Source organism: Manis javanica, chromosome 17 (assembly GCF_040802235.1).
Source record: "Manis javanica isolate MJ-LG chromosome 17, MJ_LKY, whole genome shotgun sequence".
In the NCBI taxonomy this organism is placed as follows: Eukaryota; Metazoa; Chordata; class Mammalia; order Pholidota; family Manidae; genus Manis; species Manis javanica.
In genome coordinates this window covers 27818577-27840302 of record NC_133172.1, presented here as the reverse complement: position 1 = coordinate 27840302, position 21726 = coordinate 27818577, and the positions used below count along the sequence as shown (strand labels likewise).

The window sequence follows — 21726 nt, the reverse complement described above, 5'->3', positions numbered from 1 at the left end:
AAACACTAATTAAGGGATGAAAAATCAACCTATCAATTGAATTAGTCAGTGTTTATTCTTCATCCTGAAGCCAAATGTACATTTCTCATCTAATTGCAGCACTCTGTTATTTCTGGACAAGGGTTGCTAATAATTTTCTCGTGTATAAGACAGATACCTAAATTTAAGTTTATTGAGTTCAGTAGCTGGAAGAAAATGCTTGCTGAGGAGCAAGGATCTTTTGATTAAGAACATCAGATGTTTCTGTGTTTTTTGGATAGCATTAATTTAAAACAATTTAACAGTACTGTGGATGCCCTTAGTGATGTGTTTAGTGTAAAGGAAATGAGTCAGTACTTGTGAGCCTGATTTCTGTGAAGATGTGAAATTTTTAATCTGACACATACATATTTTGGGCAGATTTTACACTATTAAAAATGTAACATTACATTTTCTATCACAGTTTGAAAGAATCTCATCACATTAATAAAACAAGCTGTTAGACATATCTGGAGTTCATTTATTTTTATAGGATTCATTGTTATTTTTACTTAAATATAAACTAGAGAGCCTTTGTTCAGTATTTTTATGCCAAAAAAAATTCCAGAATATGAAGTATTCTTTAGATAATTGATAAAAAGCTTTATAATTGTAACTGAAGTTTTACACAAATAAAACAACAAGCAAACAAAATTAATCTTACACAGGGAATTGCAGTTTTCTGACTATAATTATTCTGTGAGTACTTTTTGTAGAGATTAATTTCTGGTTTTAAGTGAACATGTCTTAATTCCAAAGATCATTAAAGTTAATACCAGTGAAAAGATTCTGGGGAGAAATCTGTAATTTCTTTCAATGATTTTCAGTAGTATTTGACTTAAAAAAATATTTATAGACTTGAAATGGAGAAAGGAACCACTTACAAATATTTTACAGACTCAGAAGCCTAAAGAGCTTAACTGTTTTATCCAATGTCCTTCCTGGAGCTGACACTGTAAGACCCTAGATCTCAACTCCTACTTTCTCTACAGTCTATTTTGTTTGTACTATACTTTTGCTCCTCAAACTGGTTGTTGTATACTATTCTTTTTGTCAGTGGTAGTTGGCATTTTACCCTCTCATTTTAGAACCTGAATCATTTGCAGTTCTTTCCCTTTTTGAAATATCTGTAAGATCTACCTTTTCCACTTCTATCCTCACAATTCTAGTAGGGCCCTAATAATCTTATGCTGGGATGCTTAAATGACTTCCCTATCATGCCCTCTTTTCTAATTTGTGCCCCATATAACTGCTTTCAAACGAATATTTTAGGAAATGCTACCTTTTATCACATGTATTTTCTTTGGCTGTGACCTTATTATGGTTTTCTATTGGTTACTCATATCAGCATGTGTTTATCATACATTTACTATATTCATATTGTAACAAAAAGGTGAAAATGTATAGGACACAATACTCATCTCAAATAGTTTGTTGTAAGGACATGGTGGGGTTTAAATAAATCTATGATTCCTACTTCAAGTAATCTATCATTCAGTTCAGGAGACTACATAAACACTGAGAAGAAGCTTAAAATCACAAAAATAGTAATGATATACACTTTTTTTTTTTTCCTACAGGTTCCTGTTGCATGTAAATCATGTCCTTGTGGTTACATATTTATAAGCAGAAAACTTTTAAATGCAAAACACCCAGAGAAATCACCACCTTCTACAGGTAATTGTGAGTTTGCCACATTTTTAGCTTTTTGATGTAGAAATTTAAAATTTCTGTGAATTTAGTTTATATTTTGTTGAAATTAAAAATCAAAATCTCTTGAACCATGTCTTTGATTACTAGCTATTGAAATCAGCTTATGACATTAGTTTGCTCTTTATTCCATTTAAATGTTAACTTCTTTACAGTTCTAATTAAGCTTGCAACAGATTTTCTGTGTTTTATTTTTGGAGGATGGAGAGCCTTTGAAAGATTTTAAGCAAGGGAGTGACCTAATCTGATTTTTAAAAATTAAAAAAGAAACTAAATTAAGGTATAATTGATATTCAATAAATTGCACATATTTAAAGTGCACATATTTAAAGCTTGATAAGTTTTGTCATATGTTCATACTAATTAAACAATCACCACAATCAAGATAATGAACTATCATTCCCAAGATTTCTAGTACTCTTTCATAATCTTAGTTCTCTTTTCTAATCTCTCCTTGGTTTTCCTACCCCCAGATAACAACTGATGTGCTTTCTGTCACTATTCTATAACATCATATAAATGGAATCATACAATATGTATTCTTTTTTGCATGGTTTCTTTCACTGAGCATAACTTACAATTCAGCCATGTTGTCATGTATTTCAAAAAGAATTTATTCCTTTTTATTATTGCTTAGTAGTATTCTTTATATGGATATGCCACAATTTGTTTATTCACTGGTTGATGGACTTTTGGGTTTTTCTCCTTTGTAGTGCTATAAAATTTGTAGTAGCTTTGAAGTTTTTTTTTTAAAATAGTGACTGGAAAAATATAACTTGATTTTGGTGTCAGTATACTTTTTAGACATTTTGGGTATTTTTTATAAATCCCTGATGTAGAATATCTGAAAAGTAATTTTGTTTGAATTTTACTTTTCCATTAATGAGACAAAATTGGATTTACCCAATGGATATATTTATTAAAAAATGAAATTTTGCTATTTATTCTTTGATAAAATCAGAACTTCATACAGTGATGATCCCCAAATAAGGGTAGGTTGATTATAAGTATATATTGAGTACCTGCTTATTGTATATGCTACACTGTTCTAAGCCATGGGCATAAAGTAATACATGAATCTACTATCAAGGCAGATTTACTACTCTCATGTAGCTTACATTTTTGTGGACGGGAGATAGACATTGAAGAAATAAACAGGAGAATATCAGTTTGTAAATACCTTGTAGGAAATTAAAATAAAGTGCTATTCTAGCATGAAACTAGAAAGCTACTTTTTGCTTGAGTGATTAGAGGAGGCTTCTCTAGGAGGTGACATGTAAGCTGAGGCTGAATAGGAACAATGGGCTGGCCATGTTAAGATAAGAGAGAAGAACATTTTTGAAAGATGAAATAGCAAATGCAAAAGTTCTAAGGCTGGAAAAAATTTGGTATATTTTAGGAGCAGAAAGGCCAGTGTGGTTGCAGTATAGACAGTAGGAGCAGGAGAGCATGGTAGATAAGGCCAGGAGGATAGGTAGGGACCAGACTATGTAAATGTAAAGCTTTATAAACCAGAATAAGAAGTTTGGGTTTTGTTCTTAAAATAAAATGAGAGGAGAAGCTATCCTTAGGATGTGGGATGGGTAAAGGGAAAGTATTACGTTCTGATATGCCTTTTGGAAAGATCATTATAGATGTATAGAGAATAGTTTGTAAAGGTACAAGGCAGAAGTGGCTATTGCAGCATGTTGATTTGAGGATGCTGAATTAGACAAAGAGTATCTATCGTAGCAGATGATTCAATAATTATTTATATTTATGTCTGTGAGAGGTGTGTTTATCCTAGGTCTATATAGATAGAGGTGGCAAGAAAGTCATTTGATTCCGTTTCTGTCTATTTGAGTTTTGACTAATTCAGTGGTTCTTACAGACTGTTGCTGGGTTGGTTATAGAGGAGTCATCCAGAGAACTTGTTGAAAATGAATTCCTGGATCTTAGTCCCTAAGAGTTTGTTTAAGGTGTGAGAACTCTGGAATGATTCATTCAATAGATGTTAGCCCATAATTCTTTGTATTTCAGCTCAGTTCTGAGTCTCCAAAATGAGTAAGATATGGCCCATGCCTTTAAGTGGGACGAATGTGTGTTTTTTGGTTTTTTTTCAGTTCACATATTTTTTTAGCCCCTTCTATATACCAGTGGTTCAGGGGAAAATGAGGCAAGGAAGAAACCCAGCAAGGTCACAGAGAAGGGACAGATTAAAAAGAATTTTTTTAAATTTTGGTATAATTAATGTGCAATTACATCAGCAACATTATGGTTACTAGACCTCCCCTATTATCAAGTTCCCACCACATACCCCATTATAGTCACTATCCATCAGCTTACTAAGATGCTATAGAATCACTACTTGTCTTTTCTGTGTTATACTACCCTTCCCGTATCCCCCCTCCAGCTACATTATGTGTGCTAATCGTAATGCCCCTTTTTCCCCCTTATCCCTTCCTTCCCACCCATCCTCCCCAGTCCCTTTCCCATTGGTGACTGTTAGTCCATTCTTGGGTTCTGTGAGTCTGCCGCTGTTTTGTTCCTTCAGTTTTGGTTTTGTTCTTATACACCACAGATGAGTGAAATCATTTGATACTTGTCTTTCCCTGCCTGGCTTATTTCACTGAGCATAATACCCTCTAGCTCCATCCATATTGTTGCAAATGATAGGATTTGTTTTCGTCTTATGGCTGAATAATATTCCATTGTGTATGTGTACCACATCTTTATCTATTCCTCTACTGATGGACACTTATGTTGCTTCCATTTCTTGGCTATTGTAAATAGTGCTGTGATAAACATAGGGGTGCATCTGTCTTTTTCAAACTGGGCTGCTGCATTCTTAGGGTAAATTCCTAGGAGTGGAATTCCTGTGTCCAGTGGTATTTCTATTTTCAGTTTTTTGAGGAACCTCCATACTGCTTTACACTGTGGTTGAACTAATTTATATACCCACCAGCAATGTAGTAGGGTTCCCTTTTCTCCACAACCTCGCCAGCATTTGTTGTTCCTATTCTTTTCTGTGTTTGCCATCCTAACTGGTGTGAGGTAATATCTCATTTGTGGTTTCAATTTGCATTTCTCTGATGATTAGCGATGTGGAGCATCTTTTCATGTGTCTGTTGGCCATCTGAATTTCTTCTTTCGAAAACTGTCAGATCCTTGGCCCATTTTTTAAGTGGATTTTTTGCTTTTTGTTTGTTGAGGTGCATGAGCTCTTTATATATTTTGGATGTCAACCCTTCAGCGGATCTGTCATTTATGAATATATTCTCCCATACTGAAGGATGCCTTTTGTTCTCTTGGTGGTGTCCTTTGCTGTACAGAAACTTTTCATGAGCCTGTTGGCCATCTGAATTTCTTCTTGGGAGAAGTGTCTGTTCAGCTCTTGGCTTATTTGCTTTTTATTTGTTGAGGGGCGTGAGCTCTTTATATAATTTGGATGTCAACCTCTTATCGGATATGTCATTTATAAATATATTCTCCCAAACTGTAGGATACCTTTTTGTTCTACTGATGGTATCCTTTGCTGTACAGAAGCTTTTTTGGTTTGATATAGTCCCACTTATTCATTTTTGCTTTTGTTTCCCTTGCCCAAGGAGATATGTTCATGAAGAAGTTGCTCATATTTATGTCCAAGAGATTTTTGCCTATTTTTTTTCTAAGAGTTTTATGGTTTCATGACTTACATTCAGGTCTTTGATCCATTTTGGGTTTGCTTTTGTGTATGGGGTTAGACAATAATCCAGTTTCATTCTATTACATGTAGCTGTTCAGTTTTGCCAACACCAGCTGTTGAAGAGGCTGTCAATTCCCCATTGTATATCCGTGGCTCCTTTATTGTATATTAATTGACAATATATGCTTGGGTTTATATTTGGGCTTTCTGTAGTCTGTTCCATTGGTCTGTGGGTCTGTTCTTGTGCCAGTACCAAATCATTTTGATTACTGTGGCTTTGTAGTAGAGCTTGAAGTCAGGGAGTGTAACACCTCTCCCCAACCCCCAACTTTATTCTTCCTTTTCAAGATGCTTTGGCTATTCGGGGTCTTTTGTGGTTCCATATGAATTTTAGAACTTTTTACTCCAGTTCATTGAAGAATGCTGTTGGTATTTTGATAGGGATTGCATTGACTCTGTAGATTGCTTTAGGCAGGATGGCCATTTTGACAATATTAGGTCTTTGCATCCATGAGCACGGGATGTGTTTCCATTTATTGTTATCTTCTTTAATTTCTCTCATGAGTGTCTTGTAGTTTTCAGAGTATAGGTCTCTCACTTCCTTGGTTAGGTTTATTCCTAGGTATTTTATTCTTTTTGTTGCAATTGTGAATGGAATTGTTTTCCTGATTTCTCTTTCTGCTAGTTCATCGTTAGTGTATAGAAATGCAACAAATTTCTGCATATTAATTTTGTATTGTGAAACTTTGCTGAATTCAGATATTAGATCTAGTAGTTTTGGAGTGGGTTCTATAGAGTTTTTTATGTACAATATCATGTCATCTGCAAACAGGACAGTTTAACGTCTTCTTTACCAATCTGGATGCCTTTTCTTTGTTTGTGTTGTCTGATTGCCGTGGCTAGGACCTCCAGAACTACATTGAATAAAAGTGGGGAGAGAGTCATCCTTGTCTTGTTCCTGATCTTAAAGGAAAGGCTTTCAGCTTCTCGCTGTTAAGTATGATGTTGGCTGTGGGTTTGTCTTATATGGCCTTTATTATGTTGAGGTACTTACCCTCTATACCCATTTTGTTCAGAATTTTTGTCATGAATGGATGTTGAATTTTGTCAAATGCATTTTCAGTATCTATGGAGATGATCATGTGGTTTTTGTACTTCTTTTTGTTGATGTGGATGATGTTGATGGATTTTTGAATGTTGTAGCATCCTTGCATCCCTGGAATAAATCCTACTTGACCATGATTGATGATCTTTTTGATGTATTTTTAAATTTGTTTTGCTAATATTTTGTTGAGTATTTTTCTATCTATGTTTGTCAGGGGTATTGGTCTGTAATTTTCTTTTTTTGTTGTGTCTGCCTGTTTTGGTTTTAAAGTGACGCTGGCCTCCTGGAATGTGTTTGGAAGTATTCCCTCCTCTTCTACTTTTTGGAAAACTTTAAGGTGAATGGTTATTAGGTCTTCAGTAAGTGTTTGATAAAATTCTGCTCTGAAGCCATCTGGTCCAAGGGTTTTGTTCTTAGGTAGTTTTTTGATAACTAGTTAAATTTTGTTGCTGGTAATTGGTCTATTCATATTTTCTGTTTCTTCCTAGGTCAGCCTTGGAAGGTTGTATTTTACTGGAAAGTTGTCCATTTCTTCTGGGTTATCCAGTTTGTTAGCATATAATTTTTTATTGTATTTTCTCATAATTCTTTGTATTTCTGTTGTATCCGTAGTGATTTTTCCATTCTCATTTCTGATTCTGTTTATGTATGTAGACTCTCTTTTTTTCTTGATGAGTCTGGCCAGGGGTTTATCTATTTTGTTTATTTTCTCAGTGATCCAGCTCTTGCTTTTATTGATTCTTTGTATTGTTTTATTCTTCTCAGTTTTATTTATTTATGCTGTAATCTTTATTATGTCCCTCCTTCTACTGATTTTAGGCCTCATTTGTTCTTCTTTTTCTGATTTCCTAAATTGTGAGTTTAGACTCTTCATATGGGCTTGTTCTTTCCTTAGGTAGGGCTGTATACTTTCCTCTTAGCATAGCCTTCTCTGTGTCTCACAGATTTTGGGGTTTTGAATTATTGTTGTCATTTGTCTCCATATAGTGCTTGATCTCTTTTTATTTGGTCATTGATTATTTAGGAACATGTTGTTAAGCCTCCATGTGTTTGTGTGCTTTTTCATTTGCATAAATTATTTCTAGTTTCATACTTTTGTGACCTGAGAAGCTGATTGGTACAATTTCAATCTTTTTGAATTTAACGAGGCTCTTTTTGTGGCCTAGTATATGATCTGTTCTTGAAAATGTTCCATGTGCTCTTGAGAAGAATGTGTATCCTGCTTCTTTTGACTGAAGTGTCCTGTAGATGTCCGTTAGTTCCATCTGTTCTAATGTGTTGTTCAATGCTTCTGTCTCCTTACTTATTTTCTGTCTGATTGGTCTCTCCTTTGGAGTGAGTGATGTGTTGAAGTCTCCTAAAATCAATATATCCATTCTATATCCCCCTTTGATTCTGTTAGTATTTGTTTCACATATGTAGGTGCTTCTTTGTTGGGTGCATAGATATTTATAATGGTTATATTCTCTTGTTGGATTGACTCCTTTATCATTATGTAATGTCCTTCTTTGTCTCTTGTGACTTTCTTTGTTTTAAAGTCTATTTTGTCTGATACAAGTACTGGTACTCCTGCTTTTTTCTCTCTCTTAGTTTCATGGAGAAGAGTATAATTTTGATTATCTCTGGAGTTTATCAAGTATTTGATGAAGGTTGTCAATTGGATCTATAGCAATTCAGTGTTAATTAGTAGATAATTTGTAGAAGAAATGAAAAAAATATATATGGAAAGATAATCAGTGTCACTAAAAATCACAGAAATGCAGTTGCAATAAAATATTCTTTTGCCCACTTTCTGTTAAAAATGTAAAGGATTTCTCTGTGCTTTTGTGATTGAGGCAAAACGAGAACTCTTGTACTAGTACTAGTGGTGATAGTGAAGTGGTACAGCCTTTTTGAAGAGCAGTCTGACAGTAGCTAAATGTTTTAAATGCACATAACCTAGGATCTAGAGTTCTGTATTAATAGGTGTATAACCTAGAGATAAAATTGCTCTTAATAGACAATGAAATATTTTATAGGATTTTCAGGAGAATGGTTAATTAAGTACAGCACATCTTTTAGGGAATAACAAGTACAGGCTTACCTCATTTTATTGTCCTTCACTTTACTGCACTTCATAGATAGTGTGTTGTTTACAAATTAATAATTTGTGGCAACCCTGCATTGACCAAGTCTGTCAGTGCCATTTATCCAACAGCATTTGCTCTCTTCATGTTGCTGTGTCACTTTGTGGTAATGCTCCCAATATTTAAATATTTCATTATTATATTTGTTATGGTGATCAGTGATCTTTGATATCACTATTGTCATTGTTTTAGGGTGCCATGAACTGTGCACAGGTGAGATTGCAAATGTAATTGATAAATGTTATGTGTTCTGATTGCTCAACCCAACTGGGCGGTTTCCCTGTTTCTCTCCTCCTTGGGCCTCCCTATTTCCTGACAGAACAATATTGAAATCAAGCCAGTTAATGACCTTACAATGGCATCTAAATGTTCAAGTGAAAGGAAGAATCAAATGTGTTCATTTTAAATCCACAGGTAGAAGTGATTAAGCTTATGAGGAAGGCATATTGAAAGCTAGGCCTTTTGTGCCAAACAGCCAAGCTGTGAATGGAAAGGAAAAGTTCTTGAAGGAAGTGAAAGCACTACTGCAGTGAACTTTTGGTAAGAACTTCACTGAACAAATGATAAGAAAGCAAAACAGCCTTATTGCTGATATGGAGAAAGTTTGAGTGGTCTAGAGAGCAGGTCAGACCAGCTACAACATTTCCTTAAGCCAAAACCTAATCCAGAGCAAGGCCCTAACTTTTAATTCTGGGAAGGCTGAGGAAGTGAGGAAAGGTTTGAAACTAGCAGAGGTTGGCTCATGAGGTTTAAAAGTAAGAAGTCATCTCCATAACATAAAACTGCCAGTGCTGATGTAGAAGCTGCAGCAGGTTATCCAGAAAATCTAGCTAAGATAATTCATACGGGTTGCTACACCAAACAATAGATTTTCAAATGTAGATGAAACAGCCATATATTGGAGGAAGGTGCCATCTAGGGCTTTTCATAGCTGGAGAATTCAGTGCCTGGCTTCAATGCTTAAAAAGGTAGGCTGACTCTTTTGGTTAGGGGCTAATGCATCTGGTGAGTTAAAGTTGCAACCATTGTGGGTTTACCATTCTAAAAGCCCTAGGGCCCTTAAGAATATAGTAAATCTACTCTGCCTGTGACCTATAGATGGAACAACAAAGACAGATGACCGCACATCTGTTTACAAAGTGTTTACTGAATATTTTTAGCCTGATGAGTCCTCAGAGAAAAAGATTCTTTTCAAAATGTTACTGCTCATTGATAATAAGCGCCTGGTCATCCAAGAGCTTTCATGGAAAACAATATTAATGTTCTCATGCCTGCTAACACAATATCCGTTTTGCAGCCCATTTGTCAAGGAGTGGGTTTAGTTTACAAGTCTTATTATTTAAGAAATACATTTTGTAATGCTGTAGCTACAATAGATAGTGATTCCTCTGATGGATCTGGCAAAGTAAATTGAAAACCTTCTGGAAAGGATTCACCGTTGTAGATGCTGTTAAGAACATTTGTGCTTCATGGGAAGAGGTCAATATTAACATTAACAGAAGTTAGGAAGAAATTGATTCCAACCCTCATGGATGACTTTGAAGAGTTCAAAACTTCAGTGAAGTAAGTTTTGAACTGCAGATTTAGTGGGAATAGCAAGAGAAATAGAATTAGAAGTGAAGCCTGAGGTTCTGACTGAATTACAGCATCTCATGATAAAACTTGAATAGATGAGAAGTTGCTTCTTATGGATGAACAGAGAAAATGGTTTCTTGATTGGAATCTATTCCTGGTGGAGATGTAAAAACTGTTGAAATGACAACAAAGAATTTGGGATTTTACATAACTTAACTGATAAAGCAACAGTAGGGTTTGAGAGGATTGACTCCAATTTTGAAAGTTCCACTGTATGTAAAATGCTGTCAAATAGTTTTGCATGCTACAGAGAAATCATCTGTGAAAGAGTCAATTGATAGAGTAATCTTCATTGTCTTAAGAAATTGCCACAGCCATGCCAACCTTCAGCAGCCACACCCTGATTAATCAGCAGCCATCAATATCAACGCAAGATCCTCTACCAGCAAAAAGATTATGACTCTGAAACTGAGATAATGGTTAGCGTTTTTTAGCAATAGAGTATTTTTTACTTAAGGTATGTACATTTTTGTATTATATATAATGTTATTGCACACTTAATAAATTACAGTATATGGTAAACATTTACACTGTGAAACCAAAAGTTCACGTGATTTGCTTTATCGCATTATTCATTTTATTGCAGTGGTCTGGAACCAAACCCGCAATATCTCTGAGGAATGCCTATATATGCTAATTAGAAAGAATGATACAGATTTTTATGGACTGACATGGAAAATCTATAAAACAATTTAAGAAAAAAGTACAAAACAGTACATGTATGAACTCATTTTTTTTTTTACAAAAATTTTTTTTTTTTTGTGATGAGGACTTTTAAGACTTACCTTAGCAACTTTCAAATAGACAATACAGTTTTAATAACTATAGTCACCATGCTGTATATTACATCCCCATGACATACTTACTTTATAACTGGAAAATTGTACTTTTCAGACCCCCTTCACCCATTTTACTACCCAGCCCCCATCTGTGGTAACCACCAGTCTGTTTTCTGTATCTGTGAGCTCAGAGTTGTTTTTGTTTTCTGTTTTTAAGATTCCACATATGAGGTTATAATGGTGTCATTCTCTGCCTCACTTATTTCACTTAGCATAATGCCCTCAAGGTCCATCCATGTTGTCAAAAATGGGGAGATTTCATTTTTTTAAATGCTGGATAGTACTCCACATTTTCTTTATCCACTCATCTATCATTGAACACTTAGATTGTTTCCATATCTTGACTATTGTAAATAAAGTTCAATGAACATGGAGGTGCATATATCTTTTTGAGTTAGTGATGTCATTTTCTTTAGATTAAATACCCCAAAGTAGAATTACTGAATCGTATGGTAGTTCTATATTTTGTTTCTAAAACCCCACAAAATGATTTCTACATGTATTATTAATCAGTAAATGTATAAATGGATAAATCACTAGATAACAAGAATTAAGGAAGACTTATTTGCATAATTAAACACTTAAAAAAGAGGAATCATCTTTAATGTTCAAATTGCACTTTTTTTTGGTTTAAAATAACTTTTATTGCCCAGGATGTTTTTCTTGTGTCTTTTGATTTTTTTTCTGTTTGTTGTCTTTTTAATAACTATAAATTCAAGCTTAGGGAAGTTTGTCTTGGTCTTGAAAAACAAAACAACAAAACTTAAATCATTTGCTAACCTGATCTCATTTTAAGAGAGAGATAGCAGTTATCTTTTAAGGATGAAACTTATACTATGTATGATGCAGGTCTAAATCTGGTGGTACCGAAAGGACACAATAGCATTGTTGACAAAATTATGATCTGCTGGTGGCCTTTGTGGAAAAGAAGCCCTTGCAAATTTCTAAATAACAGTAAACTCTGTTAGGAAATTATAAAGAAATGTCTTAAGAGCCAAAAGGGAATCAGATTAGTAAAATGCCTCAACTGAGTTTGAATAAAATACTGGATTTGAGAGGTACTGGAACTTGCATATGTAAAAATAGGGGGTCATGCTTACAATGGTCTCAAGTTCGAATAAACTGCCATGACAATACACCACTTCACAGGTCAGGGGCTTTTCCAGGGGCTTTTTTTTCCTCAGTAGGTGCTGGCAGAAGTGCTCAGACACTTTCCAGTGTAGATGTCTAGCCCCAAAATATGAGAAAGGAAGAGAGATGGAATGTATACCTTAAGAAATTCTGTGGGGAAAAACGCCCCTCTTCATGGCTCCAGTTTTCCTCATATGCAGAGAAACAGAGCATTTGGGGTGCCTGAAGTGGAACTCCTTATGTGGAATGTTTTCGGGTCAACTGGACCAGTTGACTACCCAGTCTGCACTTTTCTTAAAAGCATCACCCTCTTTCTCTCAAGTGCATTTCTACATCAAACATAATCTGCCCATCTTCTTGTGGGAAAAGGCTGTCACAGTGAGAACTGCCTCTTGAAGTACTCTGGCCAGATTCATGTTGTGCATCCAAAGGAATCTTCTCCGTGTCTCCATTGTGAATAGAGGATGAGAAAGGTACATATTCCAGCCCCCCATTTTTCCCATTGCCATTGCTGCTGCTGTTCATCAGTAGCTCCACTCAGAAACTGTCGAGCCAGCTGGGAGGGGCAAAGGCTCCTTACCTTCCTCACCATTGTTTTGCAGGGGCAGCGGCTGCTCTACTCACTGAGACAACATTGTTGGGCAGTGGCTGCAGCAGGGAAATTACACTTATTTTAAAAGTGAAATCAAAGCTGTAAAAGTTAGTTACTAATTTCAGTGGGTCGAAACCTCTTGCTTATTATTGTAGCCTTGTGATATGCAGGAGAAAAATACCAGTTAAATAGATTTATCTAGGCTTTAATTGCTCAAAGCTCACATTTTTCAAATATACTAATCTATCTTCCTGACATACAAAGAAGTAAGGAGGTAGGGCACTAGACCTGTATAGAACTTTAACTGAAATTATATGTAAATAATATCTATTTTAGAAATATTTAGAAATTAAAAGATTTTTATAAGTTTAAAATTCATTTTGATGAGATGAAGAGTAAATATTATAAATAAAGCTGTATTAAGAAATGCTGAGTGTTTTGTGTGAGCCCATAGAACTCCAAGGTGATGAATTACTCTTTGGCACCTTTCCAAATGAGTTAGGTATGTATGTTTCTTTTATCCTTGGGGTATTGGTTTTAAATGGAGATAAATTTTTAAAAATTAGCTGTCTCATTCATGTAGGATTTCACTTCTGAATTGAATGGGTGAGAGTTTAAAAAGTAGCCTGGAGATTGAGTCTTAAACTGTCAATTTGAAATTTCTTTAAAAAGGAGATAACTTGTATTTCCTAAAATTGAGAGTATCTCTACTTGTGGACCAAATCTTGAGCACTGTAGTAGTAGTTACCTATCCAAATATTTGATCAGTCTGTAACTACTGTAGTAGTTATCTATTCAAATATTTAGTGAGTCATCAAATACTGATAGAAGTTTTTAGTGAAAACAAACTCAGTTTATTCCAAATCTTTAAATTTCATTTTTCAGATGAATGTTCCAGATGGTTAGTGTAAGGTAAAATCGAGCCAAAATGACCAGGTGAGGAGGCAAGAAAGGAGCCAAAAGTTTAATCGGGCACAATCCTGGGCAATGTTTGCCGGTCTGGTTAGTCACAGGCTAGAGAAGTCACACCCAGCAGGGCAGGCAGTGAGTTTATAAAGAAGTTAGGGGGAGGGAGAGCATAGGTCTACAGTGGCACAAGGATTGGCTAGCCTAAGACACGTGTCATTGGCCTTTACAGTAGGCAAAGGACTAGAAAGTTACTACTCCTTTTCCAGGTTGGGAGGGGGCAGCAGCCGGGGATTTTGGCAAGTCATCAGGCCGGAATTTCTTGGTCTCTTTCCCTTACTTAGGCCAGGGTTGGGGCCTGAGCTCATCTGACGTGCTCACCCCTCCCTCTGGTGCCTCCAGCCTTACATTCCAGCCTTTTGGTTATAATGGGTGCTGACTCAATCTGGCTACTTCCGGCTGAGAAGGGCAGTGCAGGTAGGGTTAAGGCTGGTGGGAGGCTGGAGGAGGCTTGAAGGGAAGGGGTGAGTACTGATGTACCAGCATTTGGTTTACCGCAATGTGAGATAGTTCAGCCAGGCATTATTGTAGGAACTTAAAAATACAAGGAGCTGCTGACAGAAGAATAAATACAACAGTTAGTGGGGTTATAACAGGGAGGAGCCAAGGTAGGAGTTGAGACTGCCACCATCCAGAGAAAGGATTTTTAGTTAGGTCTTCTCTGCATTTTTGAAGGTTTTCTTGTTTAGTTAGGTCTTCTCTGTGTTTTTGAAGGTTTTCTTATAGTTGTTTGATCCTGTCTTTGACTATGCCTGACCTGTTGACATAAGACCAACACTCTTCTTTTAGGAACAGGCATATTCCCCCTTCCCCAGCTGTTAGTAAATCTAGGCCTCTCCGATTTTGGAGGACCATGTCGGCAAGGGAGTCTAGTTGTGTCTGTAAATCTAAGACCATGTCTGCCACTTGTTGTATGTCTTCTATTAGTTGTGACGATAGTTGTTTATAAAAATGAAGCGAAGCGAGCTCTTCATGTAACTGTAGATTAATGATAACAAAAAAAGTGATGGACAGTGACTGTAATGGGGTGTGTGTGGGGGACTTGGCGAAGGGGGGAACCTAGTAAACATAATGCTCTTCATGTAATTGTAGATTAATAACAACAACAACAAAAATGAAGTGAGGGCCCTAGTCCCACTGCCCCCATCCCTACTGCCACAGTGATGCCTAGGCCAACTATTAATGGTATGAGTTCGATTGCCCTCTTTGTCCGTGTAATAGAGGAACCGATTGGGGGTTTGGCAGGCTTTGATTTCCGGGTGCTATCGAGACAGAAGGAAGTAGAATCACCAGGGTTCAGGATCCAGACCATCCCAAGGCTGGGTAGATGGTGGCTCCACACTGGACGGCCAGCCCATTCAATGGAGGGCGGACGGTCTGATTACTGGAAATCACCAGGTTCCTGGAGCAGGCCTGTGGAGGGACCCAGCCTACCCCAAGGGAGTCATTTTGTGTGATACATTGGATTGCAGGAGAGTCAGAGGGTAAAGGAATGACAGGACGGTGAGGGGGGGACAACAATAAGCATTGTGTAGGCTGTGTAGGAGGCTTCCAATTCCCGGTAATGAGAAACACTGAGACCCAAGTGGGACCAGATCTCAAACACAGCCAGCAGTCTTTGACTAGACTGGGGTTTGTGGAATTAAGTAGAGAGTGGGTTTTATTGAGGACTGAGAGAAGCCCTGGGTCTGCCTGGTAAGGGCCTCGAGGTTTGGGAAGATGGGGTCTTACTACTATTGGCCTACTAAATTATTGGATTAGTTTTTCTGTGACCCACTGAGTGTTTTGTTTTTCTGCATAGTCTTGTGTGCCTCCACTGTCTGACCTCTCTTGTCAGTGGCTGGAGGTTCCAGCAGATATGTTGTCCTTGTCTCTCAGGACAGACATATCCAGCATGATTACCCAGGCTTTGCCCTGTCCAGTACTGTTTTGCGGAAGATGAGAGACAGACCGAGGCTCGTTCGTAGCAGGCACCCTGGATGAAGGAATGGAAAGATGAGCATTGGGCGGGACAAGGGGGTATCTTTCCTTGGGGATTTGGTTGAGGGTCTCGTACCCAGCAAATGGTCTTGCCGACTCCTCCTGGGCAGCCAGTTTGGAAACCTCTTAACATTATAGCGGCCCAGTACAATTGGTCTCCCTACTGACAAGGTACTTTTTGAAAGTAGCATGTCCGGGGACCAATTAGTATAGTTAGAGCATACCCAATATGACGCACTGGTTACAGTTCCAGTTTGCCAGAGCCGAATGGGTCATTGTGGTCAGCACCAGTGCGAGTAAGGCACAAATGGAGGGGCCCTGTCTCTCTAGACCTCCTCCTGTCATAACTGGGCGCTCATTTGAGCCTGGAGCTGTGGTACCACAGGGAGAGACCCAATAGCTTGGTAGCCATGGGAGTGGTAAGGATCACGTTGTATGGTCCTGCCCACCATAGTTAGAGTGACCGAGGTTGGAGTTCTTTAAGAAGGACTTCATCTCCTGGCTGTAGAACGAGATTCCTGGATCCGAGGGGAAGGTGGGTTGAGGCAGGAACTGGTCTGTGTGTTCTCTGAGGAGATGTCTTAGCAGTGAGAAGTAAGGTAGGTAGGAGGCTAGAGGGGTTGGAGTTGTAGGCAGGCTTGTGTTTAGAAGGAAGGGTCTCCCATACATTAACTGAAAGGCACTTAGTCTGGTGGGTCCCCTAGGGGCTGCTCACAATCGGGTGAGAGCAACTGGGAGTAGGTCTGGCCAGGAGGTCTTTGCCTCTAAGGAGAGTTTGGTAAGTTGACCTTTAAGAAGGTCATTGGCCCTTTGTACCTTACCCGAGGTTTGAGGGTGATAGGGTATGTGTAGTTTCCAGGAGATATTTAGAGATTCAGCCACCAGTTGTGTGACCTTTGAGATGAAAGCTGGTCTGTTGTCTGACTGGAGTGACCTCGGGAGGCCAAAATGAGGGATGATGTGTTCTGCAAACATCTTTGCCACCACTGACGCAGTCTCTTGGCAGGTAGGAAAGGCCTCAATCCAACCTGAAAATGTATCAACCATGACCAGTAAATATCTGAGCTTTTTTTTTATATCCATTTTATAATCATTAATCTACAATTACATGAAGAACATTATGGACATTATGGTTACTAGACTGCCCCCTTCACCAAGTCCCCCCCTACAAACCCCATTACAGTCACTGTCCATCAGCATAGTAAGATGCTGTAGACTCACTACTTGTCTTCTTTGTGTTGCACATCCCTCCCTATGCTCCCCCCCACATTATACATGCTAATCATAAGGCCCCCTTTCTTTTTCCCTGCCCTTATCCCTCCCTTCCCACCCCTCCTGCCCAGTCACTTTCCCTTTGGTAACTGTTAGTCCATTCTTGGGTTCTGTGATTCTGCTGCTATTTTGTTCTTTCTGTTTTTCTTTGTTCTTGTACTCCACGTATGAGTGAAATCATTTGGTACTTGTCTTTCTCCATCTGGCTTATTTCACTGAGCATAATACCCTCTAGCTCCATCCATGTTGTTGCAAATGGTAGGATCTGTTTTTTTTATGGCTGAGTAATATTCCATTGTGTATATGTACCACATCTTCTTTATCCATTCATCTACTGATGGACATTTAGGTTGCTTCCATTTCTTGGCAATTGTAAATAGTGCTGCAATAAACATAGCGGCACACCTGTCTTTTTCAAACTGGAGTGCTGCATTCTTAGGATAAATTCCTAGAAGTGGAATTCCTGTGTCAAATGGTATTTCTATTTTGAGCTTTTTGAGGAACCTCCATACTGCTTTCCACAATGGTTGAACTAATTTACATTCCCACTGGCAGTGTAGGAGGGTTCTCCTTTCTCCGCAACCTCACCAACATATGTTGTTGTTTGTCTTTTGAATAGTGGCGATCCTTACTGGTGTGAGGTGGTATCTCGTTGTGGTTTTAATTTGTATTTCTCTGATGACAAGCGATGTGGAGCATCTTTTCATGTGTCTGTTGGCCATTTGAATTTCTTCTTTGGAGAACTGTCTGTTCAGCTCCTCTGCCCAATTTTTAATTGGATTATTTGCTTTTTGTTTGTTGAGGTGTGTGAGCTCTTTATATTTGAATGTCAACCCTTTATTGGATCTGTCATATTCTCCCATACTGTAGGGTACCTTTTTGTTCTATTGATGGTGTCCTTTGCTGTACAGAAGCTTTTCAGCTTGATATAGTCCTACTTGTTCATTTTTGCTTTTGTTTCCCTTGCCCAGGGAGATATGTTCGAGAAGAGGTCGCTCATGTTTATGTCCAAGAGATTTTTGCCTATGTTTTTTTCTAAGAGTTTTATGGTTTCATGTCTTACATTCAGGTCTTTGATCCATTTTGAATTTACTTTTGTGTATGGAGTTAGACAGTAATCCAGTTTCATTCTCTTACACATAGCTGTCCAGTTTTGCCAGCACCATCTGTTGAAGAGACTATCATTTCCCCATTGTATGTCCATGGCTCCTTTATCATATATTAATTGACCATAAATGTTTGAGTTAATATCTGGGGTCTCTTCTATTCCACTGGTCTGTGGCTCTGTTCTTGTGCCAGTACCAAACTGTCTTGACTACTGTGGCTTTGTAGTAGAGCTTGAAGTTGGGGAGCGACATCCCCCCCCCACCCCCCCAATTTATTCTTCCTTCTCAGGAGCTTTGGCTATTCGAGGTCTTTGGTGTTTCCATATGAATTTTTGAACTATTTGTTCTAGTTTGTTGAAGAATGTTGTTGGTAATTTGATAGGGATTGCATCAAATCTGTATATTGCTTTGGACAGGATGGCCATTTTCACGATATTAGTTCTTCCTAGCCAAGAGCATGGGATGAGTTTACATCTGTTAGTGTCCCCGTTAATTTCTCTTAAGAGTGTCTTATAGTTTTAGGGGTATAGGTCTTTCACTTCCTTGGTAAGGTTTATTCCTAAGTATTTTATTCTTTTTGATGCAATTGTGAATGGAATTGTTTTCCTGATTTCTCTTTCTATTAGTTCATTGTTAGTGTATAGGAAAGCTACAGATTTCTGGGTGTTAATTTTGTATCGTGCAACTTTGCTGTATTCTGATATCAGTTCTAATAGTTTTGGAGTGGAGTCTTTAGGGTTTTTTATGTACAGTATCATATCATCTGCAAATAGTGACAGTTTAACTTCTTCCTTACCAATCTGGATTCCTTGTATTTCTTTGTTTTGTCTGATTGCCATGGCTAGGACCTCCAGTACTACGTTAAATAACAGTGGGGAGAGTGGGCGTCCCTGTCTTGTTCCCGATCTCAGAGGAAATGCTTTCAGCTTTTCACTGTTCAGTATAATGCTGGCTGTGGGTTTATCATATATGGCCTTTATTATGTTGAGGTACTTGCCCTCTATTCCCATTTTGCTGAGAGTTTTTATCATGAATGGATGTTGAATTTTGTCAAATGCTTTTTCAGCATCTATGGAGATGATCATGTGGTTTTTGTCTTTCTTTTTGTTGATGTGGTAGATGATGTTGATGGATTTTTGAATGTTGTACCGTCCTTGCATCCCTGGGATGAATCCCACTTGGTCATGGTATATGATCCTTTTGATATACTGTTGAATTCTGTTTGCTAATATTTTATTGAGTATTTTTGCATCTACATTCATCACGGATATTGGTCTGTAATTTTCTTTTTTGGTGGGGTCTTTTCCTGGTTTTGGTATTAGGGTGATGTTGGCTTCATAGAAAGAGTTTGGGAGTATTCCTTCTTCTTCTATTTTTTGGAACACTTTAAGGAGAATGGGTATTATGTCTTCTCTGTGTGTCTGATAAAATTCCGAGGTAATTCTGTCCGGCCCCAGGGTTTTGTTCTTGGGTAGGTTTTTGATTACCGTTTCAATTTCTTTGCTCGTAATTGGTTTGCTTAGATTTTGTGTTTCTTCCTTGGTCAGTCTTGGAAGGTTGTATTTTTCTAGGAAGTTGTTCATTTCTAAGTTTTCCAGCTTCTTAGCATATAGGTTTTCATAGTAGTCTCTTATAATTCTTTCTATTTCTGTTGGGTCTGTTGTGATGTTTACTTTCTCATTTCTGATTCTGTTGATGTGTGTTGTTTCTCTTTTTCTCTTAATAAGTCTGGTTAGAAGGCTTATCTATTTTGTTTATTTTCTCAAAGAACCAGCTCTTGGTTTCATTGATTTTTTTATTGTTTTATTCTTCTCAATTTTGTTTATTTCTTCTCTGATCTTTATTATGTCCCTCCTTCTGCTGACTTTTGGCCTTATTTGTTCTTCTTTTTCCAATTTTGGTAATTGTGATTTTAGACTATTCATTTGGATATGTTCTTCCATCTTTAAATGTGCCTGGATTGCTATATACTTTCCTCTTAAGACTGCTTTCCCTGCATCCAACAGAAGTTGCGGCTTTGTGTTGTTGTTGTCATTTATTTCCTTATATTGCTTTATCTCCATTTTAATTTGATTGCTGATCCATTGACTATTTAGGAGGGTGTTGTTAAGCCTCCATGTTTTTGAGAGCCCTTTTTGCTTTCTTTGTACAATTTGTGTGTAGTTTTATACCTTTGGTATGAAAAGTTGGTTGGTAGAATTTCAATGTTTTTGAATTTACTCAGGCTCTTTTTGTGGCCCAGTATGTGGTCTATTCTGGAGAAGTTCCATGTGCTCTTGATAAGAATGTGTATCCTGTTGCTTTTGGGTGTAGAGTTCTATAGATGTCTATGAGGTCCATCTGTTCTATTGTGTTTTTCATTGCCTCTGTGTCCTTCCATACTTATTTTCTGTCTGGCGGATCTGTCATTTAGAGTGGATGGTGTGTTGAAGTCTCCTCAAATGAATGCATTGCATTCTATTTCCTCTTTTAGTTCTGTTAGTATTTGTTTCATATATGCTGGTTCTCCTGTGTTGGGTGCATATATATTTATAATGGTTATATCCTCTTGTTTGACTGAGCCCTTTATCATTATGTAATGTCCTTCTTTATCTCTTGTTACTTTCTTTGTTTTGAAGTCTATTTTGTCTGATACTAGTACTGCAACTCCTGCTTTTTTCTCCCTATTGTTTGCATGAAATATCATTTTCCATCCCTTGAGTTTTAGTCTGTGCATGTCTTTGGGTTTAAGGTGAGTCTCTTGTAAGCAGCATATAGATGGGTCTTGTTTTTTTTCCATTCAGTGGCTCTATGTCTTTTGTTTGGTGCATTCACTCCATTTACGTTTTGGGTGATTATCGATAGGTATGTACTTATTGCCATATCAGGCTTTAAATTGGTGGTTATCAATGGTTCCAGGTTACTTTCCTTACTATCTAAGAGTCTAACTTAACTCACTTAGTATGCTCTTACAAACAAAATCTAAAGGTTCTTTTCTATTTCTCCTCCTTTTTATTCCTCCTTCATTCTTTATATATTAGGTATCAAATTCTGTACTTTTTGTCTATCCCTTGATTGACTTTGAGGATAGTTAATTTAATTTTGCATTTGCTTCATTATTAGCTGTTCTACTTTCTTCACTGTGGTTTTATTACCTCTGGTGACAGCTGTTCAACCTTACGAATACTTCCATCTATAGCAGTTCCTCCAAAATAGGCTGTAGAGATTGTGGGAGGTAAATTCTCTCAGCTTTTGCTCATCTGGAAATTGTTTAATCCCTCCTTCAAATTTAAATGATAATCTTTCTGGATAAAGTAATCTTGGTTCCAGGCTCTTCTGCTTCATGGCATTAAGTACATCATGCCACTCCCTTCTGGCCTGTAAGGTTTCTGATGAGAAGTCTGATGTTAGCCTGATGGGCTTTCCTTTCTATGTGATCTTATTTCTCTATCTGGCTGCTTTTAGCAGTCTGTCCTTATCCTTGATCTTTCCCATTTTAATTACTATGTGTCTTGGTGTTGTTTTCCTTGGGTCCCTTGTTTTGGGAGATCTGTGGATCTCCATGGCCTGAGAGACTATGTCCTTTCCCAGATTGGGGAAGTT

General features: G+C 37.5%; 1 protein-coding gene and 1 pseudogene across 4 annotated transcripts in view; one reads left to right on the top strand and one right to left on the bottom strand.

Annotated features, from left to right (window-relative positions):
• C17H16orf87 (chromosome 17 C16orf87 homolog) overlaps nucleotides 1-21726 on the top strand; it is a 155051-nt gene that overhangs the window by 82599 nt on the left and 50726 nt on the right. For all 4 annotated transcript variants that reach the window (XM_073226160.1, XM_073226158.1, XM_073226159.1 and 1 more), the window contains exon 2: nucleotides 1599-1695. In XM_073226160.1, the coding sequence (XP_073082261.1) occupies nucleotides 1599-1695 (97 nt within the window). The remainder of the gene's footprint in view (nucleotides 1-1598; nucleotides 1696-21726) is intronic.
• On the bottom strand, nucleotides 10729-19075 carry LOC140847094 (BCL2/adenovirus E1B 19 kDa protein-interacting protein 3-like pseudogene; annotated as a pseudogene).